The 20,315-nt window shown below is 40.1% G+C and overlaps 1 protein-coding gene across 6 annotated transcripts in view; it reads right to left on the minus strand.

Moving 5' to 3' along the window:
• Positions 1-20,315, minus strand: part of RAPGEF4 (Rap guanine nucleotide exchange factor 4) — a 294,734-nt gene that overhangs the window by 254,028 nt on the left and 20,391 nt on the right. Inside the window, exon 1 of one of the 6 annotated variants that reach the window (XM_047871390.1) lies at positions 2,984-3,003. The exons of 4 other annotated variants lie outside the window; for them this stretch is intronic. Coding sequence is in view for 1 of the 2 variants with exons in the window: in XM_047871389.1 (XP_047727345.1) it covers positions 1,754-1,794 (41 nt within the window). In the remaining variant the exon portion in view is untranslated. Of the gene's footprint in view, positions 1-1,753; positions 1,827-2,983; positions 3,004-20,315 lie in introns of those variants that run through there. One more of the 6 variants, XM_047871389.1, reaches the window with a different exon arrangement.

A 20,315-nucleotide genomic window follows, 5' to 3' on the forward strand; every position in this document is an offset into this window, starting at 1 on the left:
GCTGACAGCTCAGAGCCTGGAGCCTGCTTAGGATTCTGTGTCTCCCTCTCTCTCTCTGTCCCTCCCCACTCGTGCTCCATCTCTGTCTCAAAAATAAATAAGCATTAAAAATTTAAAAAAAAATCTATGGAATTAAAAAAAATTTTTTAATGTTTTATTTACTTTTGAGAGAGAGAGTACATGGGAACTTCCACAGTCAGGTGTACAAGGGATTACAAAGGTTCTGAATTCCCAGTGCTGCCTGCATGCATTATGCAATGGGGAAGTTTAATATGCTCTTGAATCTTATAATTCAGTCAATTTGGGATTATCTAGGGACTAATTAACCAGTCTCTGGATTAATCAGAACACAAATATTAACACAGAGGCATTTGTGAGAAAAATGTATAATAACCATAAAATTAGCAAAAACATCTACCCTTAAGTGACTTCTGTTGTTTGGCTGCATGATAATCAATATTTGCAAACCCCCTGCCATGTGGAAGGCCATCCCCTCATCAATCTGCTGAGTAAGCCCCTCAGCTAACATCAGCAGAAGCTCTGGGGGACCTCTCAGGACAGCAATTCCAATATCCAACAGTCAGACCAACGGGGGTGCAAAGTATGGGAAGAGGGAAGGGAAAGAAGGAGGGGGAGGCAGAACTGCTCTTTGCCCAGCTGCCTTCCTACAATCATAAACAGAAGGCTCAGCCAAGAATTGGGCATACTAACAGACTATAGTAGTACTGTCATCTTGTGAGATGCTTTATTTCTTCAAATACTTCACTTGTATATATATATTTTTTTAACTTCCAGGTATCTTTTGAAAAATCAGTGAATGTATTTTAGAACATTGGGTGTAATGTTAACCAAATACATTTGCATTAAAATGCATTTACATTTTTTGTTTTGACTAATTTTGTTGTAACAGTAACTTAGGGTTATAAGAGCTAGTCCCCTCCCTTCATCAACTGTTAAATCCAAGATAATTCATGTAAGCCTTATAAATTATAAAAGGCTACAGAAGCTATTATTATGACTAGCACCATCATCTTCATCATCATCATTAGCCACAAAGATCTTTTAAAAGAAGTATTTAATGAAAACAAGGAATAAAGTACTTAAAAACATGTACTATTATTCTCATGTGCCTTTTGAGGCTTTTATAGATAGGTACACTTGTATGTTTTTCTCTTTTACTCTCTAGTATTACAACAGTAAGATCTCAAACACTATGTACTTGAACACTAACTAATTTTCCAAAGAGCCTTAAAAATGTTGATTACCACAGCCCTGTTAGATGAAGCAGGTATTCTGAACCCTATTTTACCAGCGAAAACATTTGACACAGAGGTTAGATGAGTATTAGTATACTAAAATCACGTGCATTTGTAATGCCAATGATGACATGGATATACCAAAAGTCTTTGAAACTCAAGATGTTTACCACTTATCATGTTATCATTTTAATTATGTGATTATTAACCACTTAGAATACTGAGAGGTTTACTCGTTATTAATTACAAGTTTTACCAACAACGTCAACAAAATTCAGAATGAAGGTGTTGAAAATGCATTCATTCAACTTGCAAATATTTACCGAGTACCTGTATTGGAGGAGCAGAAGGCACTCATGCCATGGCTCTTGCACCAAGGAAGTGAAAATTGAGTTAGGAAGATTTGTACACAGACAGCAATTACCAAGGTGAAACATGGTAAGCAGCACAATTAAAATAGAAAAACAAGGAATAGGAATTAGGAAGCCATCACTTACGAAGGTATCATTGAAGGGTGAAAGTTCTTCAAAGACTTCATGAAGGCGTTATTGTAAATTCTTCCTAAAATCAGTTCTTTCTCAAATTTCTCTTCTTATAACTACAGACGCAGCACTGTCTGGTCATACATTTTTAGTGCTAAAAATGTAGTGTATTGCTACAGCTCCTCCCCTTGGAGACCTGCTGAATGACTCTTCTCCCTATGAGTTTCTTACCCACCAATCTAACACACACACAGACAACACACACACAATCACACACTTGCACAGATACCCACACAGGCACACAGGTACATACAGCGATGCATACACACACAAATGTACAAATACACATTCACAAACACACATATGCACACTTACAAAGACCGTTGACGAAATTTACTCAGACTTCTGAACCTTTCCTTAGGCCCATCTGTGTACTTCCTCATAAAATGCAGTTTTAGCAAGAACCCTGCTAAGTCCATGTAACCAGAAACTTCCACCCTCAGTATCTGACATCTGATTGGGTTCCTCATCTTCCAACATCCCCCAGGAGACACCTAATCAGCCTTGTCTTCAGCAAGAATCCTGTCAGGTCATTTTAGCCAAACCCCCTCTTACGCCTGATGTTTCCTCTTAGTAATTTTCAACCCACTGACACCCGGCTCCTTGGCTATCAATTCCCACTTGCCCAAGCTGTACTCAGAGTTGAGCCCAGTCTCTTGCCAACTGTAAAATCCTGAGTGGTCTGATACCTATTGGAATGGTCTTATATAAAGTCTACTTACCATCTTCAACAAATGTGAATGAATTTTTTTTTTCTTTAAACTCACACACAGACACTCACACATAGCTCAACTCAATTGCCAAAATTCTCTCTAGGCTCCTAATTCTGCCTGTGTTCAGGGTGAGTCTCAAAAAAATCCCCTTGATGGATCCTGAGACCCAGGAGCAACCGCAGCTTTTTATCCTCACAGCTAAGACTGACTGTCACAAGGCACACCAAGACCTGTGTGACCCTTCCAAAATATGGCCTGCACATCTGTCACCAGGGAGCAGAGTACGTGAAGTCTGCAAATTCCTGGCCTTCGTGCCTCCCTGTTTAGAAATCATGCCTGCATGCTTTTATGTCTTTATGAAAGAGTGAAGTGAAAACTGCCCCCTCAGTGTCCCAAATAAGAGAGTTTTGACTGCAGGTCACTCTGGACTACCACTTTGGCCCTAGCTGAACAACAGGAGGGGTCAGAATACCTCCATCCCCCTTTCAATGACGACCACTCTGTCATCTGTCCCACGGTGAGAGAGATGCCAGCTCTGGGGCCCCAGGGCTATTTGGACAGCTGAAAAAGCCTGCATTCAGGCAGAGGGCAGGAACAGCCCTGCTAATATCTAAATAATGCCAACCCTGCTGTTAGTGAGAAGAGGAAGAGAGAAACCTTTTTGACCAGGCTCAGTGTGCTGCAATTTGTCTTATTACAATTAAAATGAAAATATAAAGTCAAAGTACAGTCTTGCCCAATTTTAACATGCCCTTTTCAAAAATCTTCTCTGATAGTACATGAGTATCTAAACTCAGTACAGGATCTTACTGCTGGGCATAAGTCTCTCTACAACACACCCCCAGCCAGAGGCACAGGATCCCAGCCAAATTGCTCCCTGGACCCCAAAGAGCACTTCAAGTTTTCATAATTTTCCCCAGGTAATAATTTGCTCTACTAGTATTAAGCTAAAAATAATTTCTTTTGGCTCCTTAAACTTTTAAAATGGCTTCTGGCATGACTCAGATAACTGATGCTTCTTTAAAATGCTTCCCAGATAAGTTTGTATTGATAGCTTTTCTTCTTCTATGTAATTTTTGCCAGAGTAAGCAGGGGCTCTCAAAAATCATTCCACAGTACCTAGTGCTACACGCAAATTTGAGATGACTGTTCAAAAAAACTGCCACTGCTACATTAAATATTTGGAGAGCCCTAAGGGCTTTAGGTCATGAGGATTAGAGAAAATGGGAATCTCTTCAATCAGAGCCTTCTGATAATCTTTTCTTAGCTCTATTTCTGGGCAACCAGAGGAGACTTGTGAAGGAAAAAGAAAGGAAGAATACTCAGGAGACTGAGAGGCAGGGAGGACATTACTTTACCTAGAAGAGTGATTCTCAATCTTTTATCCCTTCCCAACCCACCTGAGGCACAGGATCACGCCCATGAGAAGCAGTGAAGGAGAACCCATTTTTAGCAGGGAGTTTTGAAAACACCTCCCCTCACTGGATAAGCTGGCTGGAAATCTCTGGCTTTTTAAAAGAGAAGTTGATTGGGGGGGGGGGGGGGGGTGATGCTTGGGTGGTTCAGTTGGTAGAGCTTCTTTTGATTTGAACTCAGGTCATGATCTCATGGTTCATGGGATCAAGCCCCATGTCGGGCTCCATGCTGAGTGTGGAGCCTGCTTAAGATTCTCTCACTGCCCCTCTAACCTGCTCTAAAAATTAAAAAAAAAAAAAAATTAATAAAATAAAATAAAATAAATAAAATAAATAAAACAAAATAGAAATGGGTCTGGTACTATAAGGGTGGATACTCTAGCCCCCGTGTCCTACTCCAGTCACCTATTTCCTTTGGAACCTCCTCTTCAACTACTTCCCTCTTACTCACGCTTCTCCAGACACACAGGTGTCTTTTCTTCTGCCAGGGCTGCTCTTTCCCCAAATCCAGGCATGACTCATCCCTCACCTACCACAAGTCTGAGTACATATTCTCCTCTCACTGGGCCTGCCCTGCCTGTCCTGCTCAGTCCTCTCAGCAATACCTAACCCATTTTCACCCAACATTCTTTTCTTTTCTATAGCACTCAGCACTTAGCACTTACTAACATAATATTTCTAATCATAACAATTTACTTATTTATTTTGGTGATTGCCTCCACTGGAATGTAAGCTCTAGGAAGGCAGGGAATTTTTTTTTTTTCTGTTTGGAGTACAAGCTCCAGTACCTTGAACAGTGTCTAGCAATGAACATAGCTGAAGAAGAAATACCCTTTTGTGCTTGTTGTATTTGTACATGTGAGTGTATATTATTAAACGTTACTAGTATTTCAAAAAAAGTTATTAATATTTTAAAGAAAATTAGATTGCTTTTTGGCTACGAAACTGTCAACAAATTCTTTGCTGTTCTCTACCCTACTTACCAAATCAGAGTAATAATGAATCCTCAGACTACTAGTGCTCTCAGTGAAAGAATGCACAAAGAATCATTTTTTAGTAATAGCTTATGTATACGCCAAGATTTCTTGGAGGATCCATTTATATTTTTCCTCATGTGAGTCCAGGCTAATTTTCACAACCAATCAAGGAAACCTAAATATATAAAAATGTGATATTACTCAGCCTTTCTGAAGGTAAAAACCATATAGGAAATGGAAGTAATGTAGTTCTAAAGCTATATCCCAGAAACAAAGTGAACAGATACCATTTTATAAAGAGATGCACTCAGAGAAACTCATTAAACAAGGCCCAAATTCAAAATGGTTCTAAACTAGAATATGTAATACAGCACCAACAACTACAAGGCAGTATATTATTCCTGCTGGGAGATACTCACGCTGCTATTGTGGTAATTAATCTCTTCTGCCCCACAATACTTGTAATGGACATAAGTATATTTAAATCAGGGGAAGTTGGGCCTAAATTTTACCTTAATTGATAAATAACAGATAAGAATAGAAAAACTGGTATGCAGACACACTGGGTGAAAACAGGTCTCTAAATCAGTGATGAGATTATGGAGGCTTACATGGTCAGTTCTCATAAGGAACTAGAACTCAGGAAGACTAGATAACAGAAGAATTCCAGGACTTTCAGCAAAGAATCAAAGAAAAGAAGAACAAAGAACTTAGCATGTCAAGGTAGGTACCATTCTGACCTAAAACCAAGAGTTTTCAAGCCAACAGCTAAAGAAAGCCCTATAGGTGTCTTGAGTCCATTAGCAAAATTATCTCTATATTTGATGCGGTACATTGGTTGTTTATTGCACATGATGTAGAATGGCAACTTATGTTTTTTTTTAAGTATAAGAAATTTTATACTTATTTTTTTTTTAATTTTTTTTTTTAACGTTTATTTATTTTTGGGACAGAGAGAGACAGAGCATGAACGGGGGAGGGGCAGAGAGAGAGGGAGACACAGAATCGGAAACAGGCTCCAGGCTCTGAGCCATCAGCCCAGAGCCTGACGCGGGGCTCGAACTCACGGACCGCGAGATCGTGACCTGGCTGAAGTCGGACGCCCAACCGACTGCGCCACCCAGGCGCCCCAGGAAATTTTATACTTATTAAAAAGATCTATTGTTTCAGTATAAAAAGAAAAGAACTTCTATCTCTGCTACGATGGAGTAACTGGTGCCAGACTAACCCTCCCACAGTAAACAATGTAAAAGTTTAACAAAATACATGAAGCAACTACTTTCAGACATTGAGCTAGGGGCACCTAGCTGCCTCAGTTGGAGGAGCATGCGACTCTTGACCTCAGGGCCATGACTTCAAGCCCCACATTGGGTGCAGTGATTACTTAAATAATTTTTTTTAATGTTTATTTATTTTTGATAAATAAGAGAGAGAGAGAGAGAGAGAGACTCACACACACAGAGCGCAAGTGGGGGAAGGGCAGAGAGAGAGAAGGAGACACAGAATCCGAAGCAGGCTCAGTCTCTGAGCTGTCAGCACAGAGCCCAACGTGGGGCTCTAACCCACGAACCATGAGATCATGGTTCCGAAGCCAGACGCTCAATCAACTGAGCCACCCAGGTGCCCCATAAATATTAAAAAAAAAAAGAAGACATTAGGCTAACAGGTAGCAGATGACTATGATCCCCAAAAGAAGGGGAATAAAAGTGGTAATCCACCCAACAGCTCTGATGTTTTGCCTGTGGACACTTTCTGGAACACAGGCAGAGAAGGATAGCCCAACAAGAGCATGGAAACCTCACGCAGTTAGGATTGAGGGATGCTAACGCGTCTGGAATCTGCAGAAAAGTGAACCAAAGAGCAGGTTCATAGAAAGAGCTCCAAAATTCAGCATAGGGGTCTTCTTGAGTCATTAACTGCAAGTTAATGAGTGTGCAGGACCACACTCATGGAGCGGCCGGGTAGACAACAGTTCCTAAGGAACAGAAGCTGAATGGAGATTCTGAAGGGCACACAGTGCTGAGAGACACGGCAGCTGTAACAAGCTAGAGTAGACAGATCTTACTGATCACCTGGCCATTCAACCAAGACTCCCCAAAAACCCATTCTAGCCCAAGACCTAGAACCACCCTAACAAGACTCAAAAACAGCTTCAATAAAAGCAAATGATTGGTCGGTACATTAACTATTCATGAAAACAGAAGCTGACTGGCTTTAAGGAAAGTGACAAATCCCAGAGTTTCAGTATCAGAGCTCATAATCTCTAGCATACCATCAGAAATTACTACATATTCATGGAAACAAAAAAGTGACTCATAAGCAGAAAAATGTCAAGAGAAACAGACCAGAAATGACCCAGATATGGTGAAATGCCAAACAAGGACTTTAAAACAGCCATTGTAAATATATTTATGGATGTGTAAGAAAAGATTAACATAATAAGTGAACAGGTGGGGAATATCAGTAGAGAAATGGATACTATAAATAAAAAGCAAATGGAAATATTGAAACTGAAAAATACAAAATATACAAAGAGGAAAAAATTCACTAGATAGGTTTAAGAGTAGATTGAGTACTGCAGAAAAACAAAACAGTGAATCTTAAGGCAAGCAGTAGAAATTATCCCAACTGAAGCATGAAGAGAAAAAAGGATAGAAAACAATAAACAGAGATTAACTGACCTGTAGAATAATATCAAGGGTTTAATCTATGTGCAATTGAAGTTTCAGAAAGAAAAGAGAAAATAGAAAAGAAAAAAAATTTGAAGAATGGCTGAAATTAAAAAAATTTTTTTTAAGTTTTTATTTTATTTTTGACAGAGAGAGAAAGAGAGAGAGAGAGAGACAGTGAGAGTGGGGGAAGGGCAAAGAGAGATGGAGACAGAATCTGAATCAGGCTCCAGGCTCTGAGCTGTCAGCACAGAGTCTGACGTGGGGCTCGAACTCACAGACTACAAGATCATTACCTGAGCCAAAGTTGGATGCCCAACCGACTGAGCCACCCAGGTGCCCCTGAAATTTTTTCAAGTAAAAGGCAGTAAGTACCCTCAAGAGTTCTAAAACTTTATGAAGCAAAATTACTACTTTATAAGTATGGTGTGTTAAAGATGGCCACAAATGCTTTCACATTATTTCCATCAAGAATTGGGACTTACCTCCCCTCCTCACGAATCTAGGCTGGCTCTGTGACCAAAAGAACATGGTAGAAGTGATACCGTGTCAGTTACATTAGCACTACCACTAACAAGCTGTACTACCTCAAACTGTTGCTTAACTTCTCTAGTTTTGACTTCCTCATATCCAAAAGGGAGCCATGAGGCTAAATTACCTCTCTGATTCTGTCCATCTTTATAAAAGTCTGGAGAAATTATATAGAGAGCCAACAAATAAATAATGCTATGCCCTACAATTACGTTGCAGCTTAGACTCAAAATGCCATGACCAAATAAATACCTAAATACCTTGACCAAAATAGGACTGGGCCTTCCAGATCTAATGCTAAGTCAAAAATACACTCAGGAATTTGGTTGGAATAATTTTTTCTATATGGTATAGTTGGCTCCAACATATAAGTTAGTATATGTAGTATAGGGTCCTATCGGCTACAGTTTTATTACAATAAAGGTTATTTAACACATAGTAGGATGCATTTCTTACAGATATAGTCAAATTCTCTTCTCTTTCACAGTGCTCAGGCTTTAATAGTGAGTAGGCTATTAAATAAATCTAGAGTTGGCTAGTAGAGAAAATACTGAATATGATTTTTTGATAAATTTTTGTTAGACTAAAACCTTTGTCATATCCACCAAATCTAAGACACCTATTTCCATAGTTCCAACGTTACAAATGCCAAAGAAAATAGATGCCTTGAATTTCGTTCTTTTTGGAAACAGCTCCTGGTACCCCTTCAGAGTGTAAAATAGCCAAAGCAGCCCTCACCAACACAAATTTCCAGCATGCCTCACTGCAGAGGATGAAATGCCCCAGGCAGCAACTCGATTTGTGCCAAGGACATATGGCAGAGATTATGATGAGTTAGGGATGAATATTCACTTTGACAGTCTTTCTTTGTACTGTTAGTCATTTTGGTTTTCAAAGTGATCAGAATTAATAGTCCAAAACAGATAGGCTGGTGCCTAGAATGCTGGTTTAATAAAAAGAAAGTTGGCTTTGCATATAATTTCAGCCAAGGTTTGAATTATTGCATCCAGCAGTTATGAATACCTAGGCAATAAGATGCCCAGAGACAGGGTTCCCAAATGGCCAGTGCCTGGCTGATGCCAATATCAGAAACGGCCTGTTACAGTCATGTATAGTCCATTTAATAACAGGATATTGTGATTCTCTGTCTACACCCAACATGTAACTCTAGTTTGAGAGATCATAACAGCCTTGCTAAATGCCAGAAGCTGGTCCATCTCATCTAGTCCTCCTGTGAGGAACAGGGAGTCCCTCCTCCCGGCCAGCAAAAAGTGGATGCTCACACCCACACCAGTCCCAAGTCTTTGAGCAAGCAAAACAGGAAGTACCTTTGTCCCACAGATTTTCTTCACCCAAGCAGAGATAAAGAATTCTGAATTTCAGTCTCTAATCTCTTTCATTGATCAAGTCCGCTGTGTGTGGACCAAGTGCAAAGCTTTTGAGTTACAGGAAGAATGGTATGTTGATTGTGCCCTAAAGCAACTTCTGATCTATAAGGGGATGTAAGACCTCTATCTAAATGATAATGCAAGGATCAAAGCAGTCTTGTGGGTCCACATAAAGGTACACAGATGTCTATCTAAAAACTCCAGGGGGGCTCAGAGCTAGACAAGAGTGAGTAGAGAACACTTCACAGAGAATGTTTTTCTTCTAATTCTCAGCTTCCCACAGCATTTTAGCTGAAATTTGAGCTGGGTCATGGAAAGTGGGCAGAAATTGTATAAGCACAAACAGAAACTTAACAGAAGTTAAGTTTCTAAGCAACAAGATGATACAGTATAAGCAAAGACATGGAGGTAAGAAATTACAGGCAAGAGTAGCCAGTAGTTCCAATGGTTTGAAGTTCCAATGGTTTCTCAAAGAGGAAAACTGAGAAATAAGATTGGAACCCTATGGGGGCAGGGCTGGAATACCAGCTGGTGAGGGTACAGACTTTATTCTGCTAACCATGGGGGACCACTTGAGATTTTAAGGACAGTGAGAAAACTAGAGCCATCATTTGGAAAATCCATCTTCTCACAAGAAATGGACTGGAAGAGAAGGGACAAAAAGTATAATGAGTAATCAGGATAGAGTCCTAGGGCTCCTTGTGTAAATGTTCATTCAGGAGTGACAATAACCTTAACTCTCTTCTCCTTCTCTCTCCAATGCCCACTTAGAAATAGTGTGACACTAAATCCAGTTTTCCATGAGACAATACCTATAGTCCCAGCAAAATTATTACTACTCCCCCATTCACTCTCAAAGGTATCCTAGTTTGGACAATAAATTATATGCACACCTTACTTAGATAACCTTTCTCATTCCAACTCTCTGTAGGTGCTCTCCTAGGTATCAGGGATACAGAGCCAATCTGCACAATTTTCAGCCCTCTCCCTTCTTCACTCACCCAACAATGATTATGTGGTCAGTTTACCTCCTTCCCCATGTCACTAGGTAATCCTCATTCTTCTGGCTTACGAGCTTCTGCTGCCTCATTCTGCTGCTCCAGGATGGTGGAGGCAGAGCAGGATGCAGCTCTGAGTGCGAAGGCACTGGGGTTGGGATGGCAGAGAAGGCACATCAAGAGGACACAGGGACTCTCAGGGCTAGGGCAGGGAGAGAAGCAGGACAGAGCCCTCCAGCTGTTGATGAGTAAGATTCCAGACCTTTGTCTTTTCCCAGCTGCAAGTGTCATGGGTGTGTGAAGATGATGGAAGGGTACATGGAATGAGGAAAACTAAAAATGTGGCTTAACTGCATAAAAGTAATCCAAATTATAGTCATTTACTTGAACATCATATGAACCATTTGTCCCTAATTACACCGCTGTCCAAGGACAAATATGTAAATCATGAAAGGTGTCAGATCATGTTTATTGTAGTTTTATTTGATTATGATAGTAATCTCTCTATATGCGTTTACAATCATGGTGTGTTACCGTGTGACATGACCACTTGTTTACAATATTGATCCCTTCTCACATTAATACATCACCTTATACAATAAAAGAATTTTTCAGAGACGTATGAACTTTTACAGGGAAAAAAATGCAAATCCAATAGAAATGACCTTTGAAAAGCAATGTAAATGCACACAAGTGGCACTACATGGGGACAAGATTACTAAATGAGAAGGAGGATACGCCAGCCATTCAGATGGAAGTCAGTTAAATGAGTTTAATTCAAGAAACAGACGAAAAAGTGGTTATTGACATTTCCTGGAAGACTGAGAAAATTCAGGAAGCAGGTGCTTATGATAAATTAGTAATTTGTCATAACTAGTACAAATAAGTAAGCAACTAGTTTACAACTAGTACAAATAAGGAAAAAACACAAAAGGTCTTGGGAAGAAAATAAACTTGCCTCTTCTCCCTGACCATGGGCAATTTTAGCACATGGACCACACATCTGACACTCCAGTTGCTGAGCAGAGTCCTGGCACATAGTAGGTGCTTTGTTAGTCACATATTCATTCAACAAAGATAGCAGTATTTAATGAACGCTTAATTCATTAAATTAATTTTATAATGAATTTTAAAGTAGTTGTTTACTCTATTTATGTTGATGAAAATCAAGTATGTTGAGGGGCACCTGGGTGGCTCAGTTGGTTCAGTATCTGACTCTTGATTTCAGCTCAGGTTATGATCTCACAGCTGTGAGATCCAGCCCTATGTCAGGCTATGCACTGACAGCGTTGAGCCTGCTTCAGATTCTCTCTCTCCCTCTCTCTCTGCCCCTCCTTCTCTCTCTCTCTCTCTCTCTCTCTCTCTCTCTCTCTCTCTCTCTCAAAATAAAGTTTAAAAAAACATTTAGGGGCGCCTGGGTGGCGCAGTCGGTTGAGCGTCCGACTTCAGCCAGGTCACGATCTCGTGGTCCGTGAGTTCGAGCCCCGCGTCAGGCTCTGGGCTGATGGCTCAGAGCCTGGAGCCTGTTTCCGATTCTGTGTCTCCCTCTCTCTCTGCCCCTCCCCCGTTCATGCTCTGTCTCTCTCTGTCCCCAAAAAAAATAAACATTGAAAAAAAAATTTTAAAAAAACATTTAAAAAATCAAATATGATTTTTATTCTCTGAACTCAAAAATTCTCTTTATATCGCTGTTTAAATTTCAACAGTCATTACTTTCTCCTAGATGGACAACTTTTTTCATTTTTCCTTGCAAAACAGACAGCTTCCTTCCTAGATTAAGTGTAAGCTGTTACTTAGCCCTCACTAATGGCTGCTCTATTGTTCATGATATAACAACTGTGTCTACTTTACCTCACTGTTAGGAGTTTATTTACTAGCAGGTGCATCTAAATTAACATTTTAAAAATAACACTAAAATGAAAAGAGGTTTTTTTTTTAATTTTTCTTTAACATTTATTTATTTTTGAGACAGAGAGAGACAGAGCATGAACGGGGGAGGGGCAGAGAGAGAGGGAGACACAGAATCGGAAACAGGCTCCAGGCTCTGAGCCATCAGCCCAGAGCCTGACGCGGGGCTCGAACTCCCGGACCGCGAGATCGTGACCTGACTGAAGTCGGACGCTTAACCGACTGAGCCACCCAGGCGCCCCGAAAAGAGTTTTTAAAGTAACACTTATTTGTCCTCTCTTAATTACAGAAGTGCTTTTGGGGAAAATATTATGGAAAAAGTCACCCACAATTATAGCCTCCTCAAACAACTTCAATCTACTACATATCTAGCAGGCTAGCTGGCTAAAATCTAAAACCTGTTTTATTTTTCACAAATTATACTAAACTACACGTATTATTTTGTAACCACTGAATGTTTTACATTGCAACCTAACATAGCCTTCTAACATTTTTTAAAGTCATGGCAATCACAGAAAATGGCTGAGATAAACGGATCCATGTTCCCTAGCCACTTGAGCTTTAGAACCTGATGCCCTCACCTCAAAGTCTCAGGGAATCAGTCCCTCAGGCTTAACAACTGTACTTCAGTTGGGAAGTTCTGGCCTAGAGAACCTGTTCTATTAATGTGATTGCTCAGGAACCAACCAGGGGAGTTTACAATAGATGGCAACATTCTTCACCTTAGCATTCATCCAGTGGCTCCAGTTTGTCACCATGATATTCTCCTCAAGGTGGGTCCATTCAAAGATAGGTTACCTCAAGTAAACAATTCAATACAACCTGGCATACATTGTTTTGGGAAATAACAGTAAAAATAGCACCTGTCATATATTGTGTTCTTACTAGAGGCCAGCCAATGTACCTACTTTATATAAATTAAGTCATTTAATTCTCACAATACCCTTTTAAGGTAGGTATTATTACGCTGCAGATAGAAAAACTGAGCTTGAAGGTATTGAGTAACTTTCCTCCAATCTCTCAGGGGAAGGAGCCAGAACTGGAACCCGGTCCATTGACTGCATTCTTACCCACCATATTTTTAATCAGATCCACCAGAGATGTGTGATCGCCCCAGGCAGGCTGATAACTGGGGCCACTTCAAATATTCTCTGGTTATTAATTCACTGTTTACCCTAGTACAAAGGCTGAGCACAGAGCAGTGGAAGACAAAGGAGGAAGACCAGCCAATGGCAGCCCTCAGCTACTCCTGTATTCCCTCCAGCAACTCAGCCATGGCCCATATCTGCATATCCTACTCAATGAGCAAACAAACGTCCCAACTAAGTAGCTGTACATACACACACCACCAACAATGCCAACAAAAACTGAGCCTACATTTACCTAGTGCCATCTTCTTTAGAAAGGAGTTAAACTATCTGTGGTTAGTCATCAGCACCTTATTAATCCCCTCTCAGCTCCTCATTAAAGTGAATCTGCCACCCCTAAATACACATTCTTTGTTCTAAGAGAATGGCAAACCTAGAGTTGCCAGATTGTGCAAATATAAGACAGGACACCCACTTAAATTTTCATTTCAGATACAGGATGCATAATTTTTAGTATAAGTATGTCCCATTGCAATAACCAGAACACATTTCTATTTTAAAATTATTTGTCATTTATCTGAAATTCAAATTTAATTGAGTGTCTTACATTTTATCTGGGAAACCTATGTTAAGTTCAATTTTCTCCATCTCTTATTTCTGTTGATGCTTTAGAACCTCTTATAGATTGGTGCCCCAAGACAACAGCCTTGGTCTCACACACAGGAAACGGAAATGGAGACCCAAAGTCTGTGTTCCCCACTGCTGTTTGTGCTTCTCAGGGAGCATGCTCATCATCCTTTGTGGTATTCAGTATTGCCTGAGAATGCAAGGACAGCCACCAGATAGAGGAGGCTTCTATCAGGAGCATCAATTTTACTGAAAGATTTTTGAGATTTTTAGAATTCATTTAAAATTTAAATTTTTTTGAGATTTTTGAATTTCTCAAAGAACTTAACACATGAATAGGCAATAGATTTCTGGTTTTCCATCTTGGCCAATGTCAAGTTTCTTCATGAAAACCAGTAGGCCATAAATATTTTTATGTGCAGTAAAAACACTGTACATTTGGTACTTTGGAGTTCTACGGGAATCCCCAGAATCAGCACTGCAGTGCAGAAACAGTGAGCAATGTCTTTGGCAAGAACTGATTATCCTGTCGTCATCAGTGCGTACAGCTGGCACTCTTCCGCCCGAGTGTTCGTGCCAGGAAGTGTGATTTCTTGATGAATCCATAGAAGCTTTTATTTTCCCCCTTTTGGCTGCAAAAAATCTACTGGCTTTCACAAACTAGTGCAACTTCCTACTGGAATTGCTTAAAATGTGATAAATCAAATGTTTTGTTTACAAACATGAAGACTATAAATAGCTCAATTTTCTGTTTTAGTGAGTGTCCCTATAACAAAACCCAGCAAAATTAAGAGGTTTCTTTTTATGATGGATGTATTTTTCCTCTTTACATCTTACAATGGCAATGCATTTCATGTATGAATGACTATCTGGCGGTGCATTCATTCGTTCTATGACCTTGAGCTCCCTGACTGAAATAGCTCCCAAGATTTCACCTGGAAGAGATTTAGACCCATCTGTGCACAAGCAGCGCATACATTCTGTCCCAGTCAATAAAAAATTCATGCATCAAAACAACAGGAATCACTGAGGACCGTGGCACCTCATGTTACCCTTTAAGCTTTCCACAACGAACCTAACAGTAAAGTTGCTGGCACACCCAGACCACAGACAGTTATTTGGGGGTATGCACAAAAGTAGATCTAAAAAGCATGAAGATGTGTTTATATGTCTATTTCAGATACGTTTTGTCTTTGTGGAGATACACATGAGCCCAAACCTTTTTATATCTTGCCTGGGAAAATCCTATAACTATGTAAAAATATAACTCTTATAACACTATGCAATTATGCATGTTTTGAAGGAAAGTTGCCAGAATTTTTTGAAGCTAAAGGCAGCAGACTTGGCTAGAAGCAAAACAATCCAAACCAAAACCAAACAAGAAAATGCAGAAATTGCTTGTAGCTTTCCTCGAGGATGGCTTCAGGATTGTCTTGAAAGGTAAAACCCATGCAAAAGAAAAAAGTGGGTAAAACACACTACCCCATAGCTATGTCCAAATCTGTTCTTGGCAGAAAAAGAGAGACAAACTGAAAAGAGGTGCTCCAACAGACAATTCCATCAAACACAAAACTGACCTATCTTCAAAAGGCATGGCTGAACTGGCTGACAGACAGGGGTTAATGTGATTTTTTATCAAGCAGTTGGATGAAAACAGGAGCAGAAATTAGGTCCCCCAAATAGTTATAATGGTGTAGATTAAACATATATTGACATGAAGAGTAACTGAGAGTTAAAAATAAACACATGAACAAACAATACTTGGTTGTGAATTTTCAACAACATACATCTTAAGGACAGATAACAATAGAACTATCAGGAAGCCTGAGGGTTGGCAGAGCTGGGCTGCAGATTCAAACCTGGGAGTTCCAGCAGACGCATAGTTAAATCCATGAGGAATACGAAATGGTTCAGAGAAAATTACCTAATAGGAAGAACAAGCTGAAAATTGAACCCCAGAGAACACTATTTTCTTTCTGCTTTCTCAGAAAACAAAGATAACAGTGGTCATGTTGCCAACTTTTTTTTTTTCAACACCTTAGAAGTAAGGGTCCATAGACATGGAAGGTGCGAGAATTTTTAAAATTTTATCTCAAAGTCAGCTATCAGTGAATATCAAACACCAACAGGGGAAAAGAAAAAGAAACCAGCAATCAGCGACAAGAAGTTTGAAACATGAAAGAAAGGATTTATTGAAAGAAAAATGAGGAAACCCACACATAGGCACTAGCATGAAGACAGGGAATGAGTTCGTATAGGCTACAGGAGAGTTAGAAGAAAAATTGATGGGAGCTGAGGGTGGAGGGGTCTGCAGGAGCAGAAGACCACAGAAGTAATGTAACATAAGGACCTACCCAGGTTACCTGGATTTACCAATAACTAGCTCATAGGTAACCTTTGCCAGAGCAACTTCTGTTGAAAAATGAGAATAGTATGAGTCCTTCGGTATACACACTTTATTTTTGCATTTCTTTATGGACTCCTTGTCTATTACATTTTTCACAGGAGTGTTCACAGTAGTTTTATTTGTATCAGCCCCCAAACTGGGAATAATTCCAATGTCCATCAACGAATGTTTGAAGAAACCAGTTCTGTATATCCCATGCAATGGAATACTAATCAGAAATAGGGGCGCCTGGGTGGCGCAGTCGGTTAAGCGTCCGACTTCAGCCAGGTCACAATCTCGCGGTTCGTGAGTTCGAGCCCCGCGTCGGGCTCTGGGCTGATGGCTCAGAGCCTGGAGCCTGTTTCCGATTCTGTGTCTCCCTCTCTCTCTGCCCCTCCCCTGTTCATGCTCTGTCTCTCTCTGTCCCAAAAATAAATAAACGTTGAAAAAAAAAATTAAAAAAAAAAAAAAGAAATAAAAAGATATAAGCTGTTGCTGCATACAACATTAGTAAATCTGAAAACAATTGTGCTGAGTGAAAATAGCCATCCACAAAAGACTACTATTAAATGATTCTACTTGTATGAAACTCTAAAAAATGCAAACTAATCTGTAGTGACAAAAGCAGATATTAAGAGGCACTGGAGAATTTAGGAGTGAGGCATATGTTCACTATCTTGATTGTGGCAACCGTTTCACAAGTGATACATAAGCCAAAATTTACCAAACTGCATAATTTAGATGTGTGTACTTTTTAAAAAAATTTTTTTTCAACGTTTATTTATTTTTGGGACAGAGAGAGACAGAGCATGAACGGGGGAGGGGCAGAGAGAGAGAGGCAGACACAGAATCGGAAACAGGCTCCAGGCTCTGAGCCATCAGCCCAGAGCCCGACGCGGGGCTCGAACTCACGGACCGCGAGATCGTGACCTGGCTGAAGTCGGACGCTTAACCGACTGCGCCACCCAGGCGCCCCAGATGTGTGTACTTTATTGTGTGACCTTCTACCTCAAAAAGCTGTTTTTGATAGACATATAAATAAAACTGAGAATTCATTTCCCCAACTGAACTAAAATACAAGCTATAACAAATCTGCAAAAAAAATCTTTTTAAAATTAGAAATGATAAGGTAGAAGAACTCTAATAATCCACATATAGCACTGAAACACAAAATGGCCTTCAGATCACAGTCCAGGAAAACCCTGACCTTCTGCAACTCTGGCTATGCACAGAGTTCAGAAGTGACAACTACTTGATGTCCTCCCCTGATGCTCATAATCCAGAAACCAAGGTCTGAAGATTACAGAAAGTTTCTTAACAATCCAGAAACCAAGGTCTGAAGATTACAGAAAGTTTCTTAACAATATGCAGATTCCCCCCAAAACACCAACAGCCCACTCAGCTATCTCTCCCACTTCCACCTGCTCACAGTGGCAGCCAGAATGTAAGACAAGGGAACCCAGTGCACAAGCAGTAGGCATCAACATCACCAGGTTTTCTGGTTGACTTTGCTAGACATACCCACATCTGACACTCCTCAGATGTGTCATTTCAAAATATGAGGAAGTCATTGCCACGGCTGGACCAAGACTTCACATACACATAGGATTTCATCACCCAGCAGCATAATCACTTTAATCTCAGCTACCAGCCTCCCCAGGGCCATGTTCATCTGTATCCTCTGGATCCAAGAGATGACAAGGCACTGGAGACTAAAAGACCATCCTGGTTCTCTCTCTCCTGGAACAAGTGAAGTACAAGTTGGGTTTGCAGAATATTAAACAGAGGTCCTCAGAATAGTTTGGACAAATGAAATAGGTCAATTCTTTTCTGAGTTTTACTCTCACTGCCTGTACTAGATTGAATACTCTCTTTCAAAAATTTAGTCCACCTGGAACTCAGAATGTGACCCTATTTGGAAATAGTGTATTTGCAGATGTAATTAGTTAAAATAGGGCTAGCCTGGACTACAGTGGACTCTAAATCCAGTATGACTGATGTCCTTGTAAGAAAAGGAGAAGGCACACAGAAACAGACACAGAGAAAAGAAGGCCGTGTTACAATGGAGGCAGAAACTGGAGGGGTGCAGTGCAAGTCAAGGAATGCCAAAGATTGCTGGCAACTACCAGAAAGAAGAAACAAAGGATCTTCTCCTGGAACCTTTAGAGGAAGCATAGCCTTGCAGACTCCTTGATTTTGAACTATTAACTTCAACAATTGTGAGGCAATACTGTTGTTTTAAACCACCCACTTTGTGGCAATTTGTTGCAGCAGCTATACAAGTGAATACATGGTTACATAGAAATTCACCATTCCAGAGCAAATGCTCAGACCCTTGCTCATTGCTGGCTCCAACTCTGATAACGCTGACCAAATCGCCCAGTGCAAAGTGTTCATGGATTTGCTTCTTCCATGAAACTGAAAGCACTCTGGACAGACTGAGCTTTTTGTCAGTCTCCATGACCAAAAAGGAACATACCTTAGACAGATGCTGCATCCACACATCATAGAGTACAGCTCCCTAATGGCATCCTTGAGAAAGGGGCAGGACAATACTTTCTGGAGTTCAGCCATGCTCTTAATTTAAGATGATCTTAAATTAAGATCTTCTCCATAGGCATATGATGTAAAGACCCCAGCTGTATCTAGCAGGACCTGGACTAGCTGCTCTCCTTTTATTGGACAAGTGAGATCAGATCTTCCACCTGTATCTTATCTCATCACCATCTCATCTACCATTGTTTGACTGAATTTCCGTTGGAAAGCCAAACAAAGTAAAGGCAAGGAATTCACCAATCTCCACAGAGTTATAAGATTTGGGGGATAGTACTTCTCCAGGTTCCATGTTGATTCAACCATCAAATAAAATTTTATCTACTTTGTTTAGGAAGTATGTAAGGAGACAAAGCGTGTTTACTGGTGAACAAGGAAGTCTTGAGTAGTAATGGTCATGAAATGGAAGTTAGTTTTTACAAGTGGAGTAGTATTTCCACTAATTTATTAGCATGATCAAAAAATACCAAAAAAGAAATAGGAATATGTATACATTCAAACTTTAGCACATGCATCAACATATAAAGGTTTAAAAAAGGACAAACTGGACAATATTTTCATTACATGAAAACATAAAAGTAAACATTGATTCTTTTTTTCAATTTTAATGTTTATTTATCTTTGAGAGAGAAAGAGACAGAGTGAGAGCAGAGGAGGAGCAGAGAGAGAGGCAGACACAGAATCTGAAGTAGGCTCCAGGCTCTGAGCTGTCAGCACAGCGCCCAACACGGGGCTCAAACCCACAAACTGAGATCATGACCTGAGCCGCAGTCAGACGCTCAACCGACTGAGCTACCAAGGCGCCCCGACATTAATTCTTTATAACAAATTCCTTTATAACAAATTTCAAAAGATCTGCCTGTGTTATCTAGTCATAGAAATTTGCAGGTCTCTTTTGCCTAATCCATTATATATCACTGAGTCAAAATAATCAATTCACATTTTATGTATTCCTGCATGAATGGAGTTTACTGCTTTCACCCCACCTACTCCGAGGAAATCTGATCTGATTTCTGAGACTCAGGACCACCCTGTGTATGTTCTCATAGCCTAATCTGGTCCTTCACAGCAATGGGAACATTATAGTAAATGCTCTTCTGACTACTCATTCAGTGTCTGTGTTCCAGGTAACTTCCATAATGGTGTATTCTCCGTTCTTTTCTCAGGAATGAGCCTCAGCATCAGAGTCACACATAACACATTGCTTGATGTAAGTTTTAATGGATTAATATTCATAGCATAAAGGTTTTATAAAGGATGCCTT

This window comes from Prionailurus viverrinus, chromosome C1 (assembly GCF_022837055.1).
Source record: "Prionailurus viverrinus isolate Anna chromosome C1, UM_Priviv_1.0, whole genome shotgun sequence".
Classification (NCBI taxonomy): domain Eukaryota; kingdom Metazoa; phylum Chordata; class Mammalia; order Carnivora; family Felidae; genus Prionailurus; species Prionailurus viverrinus.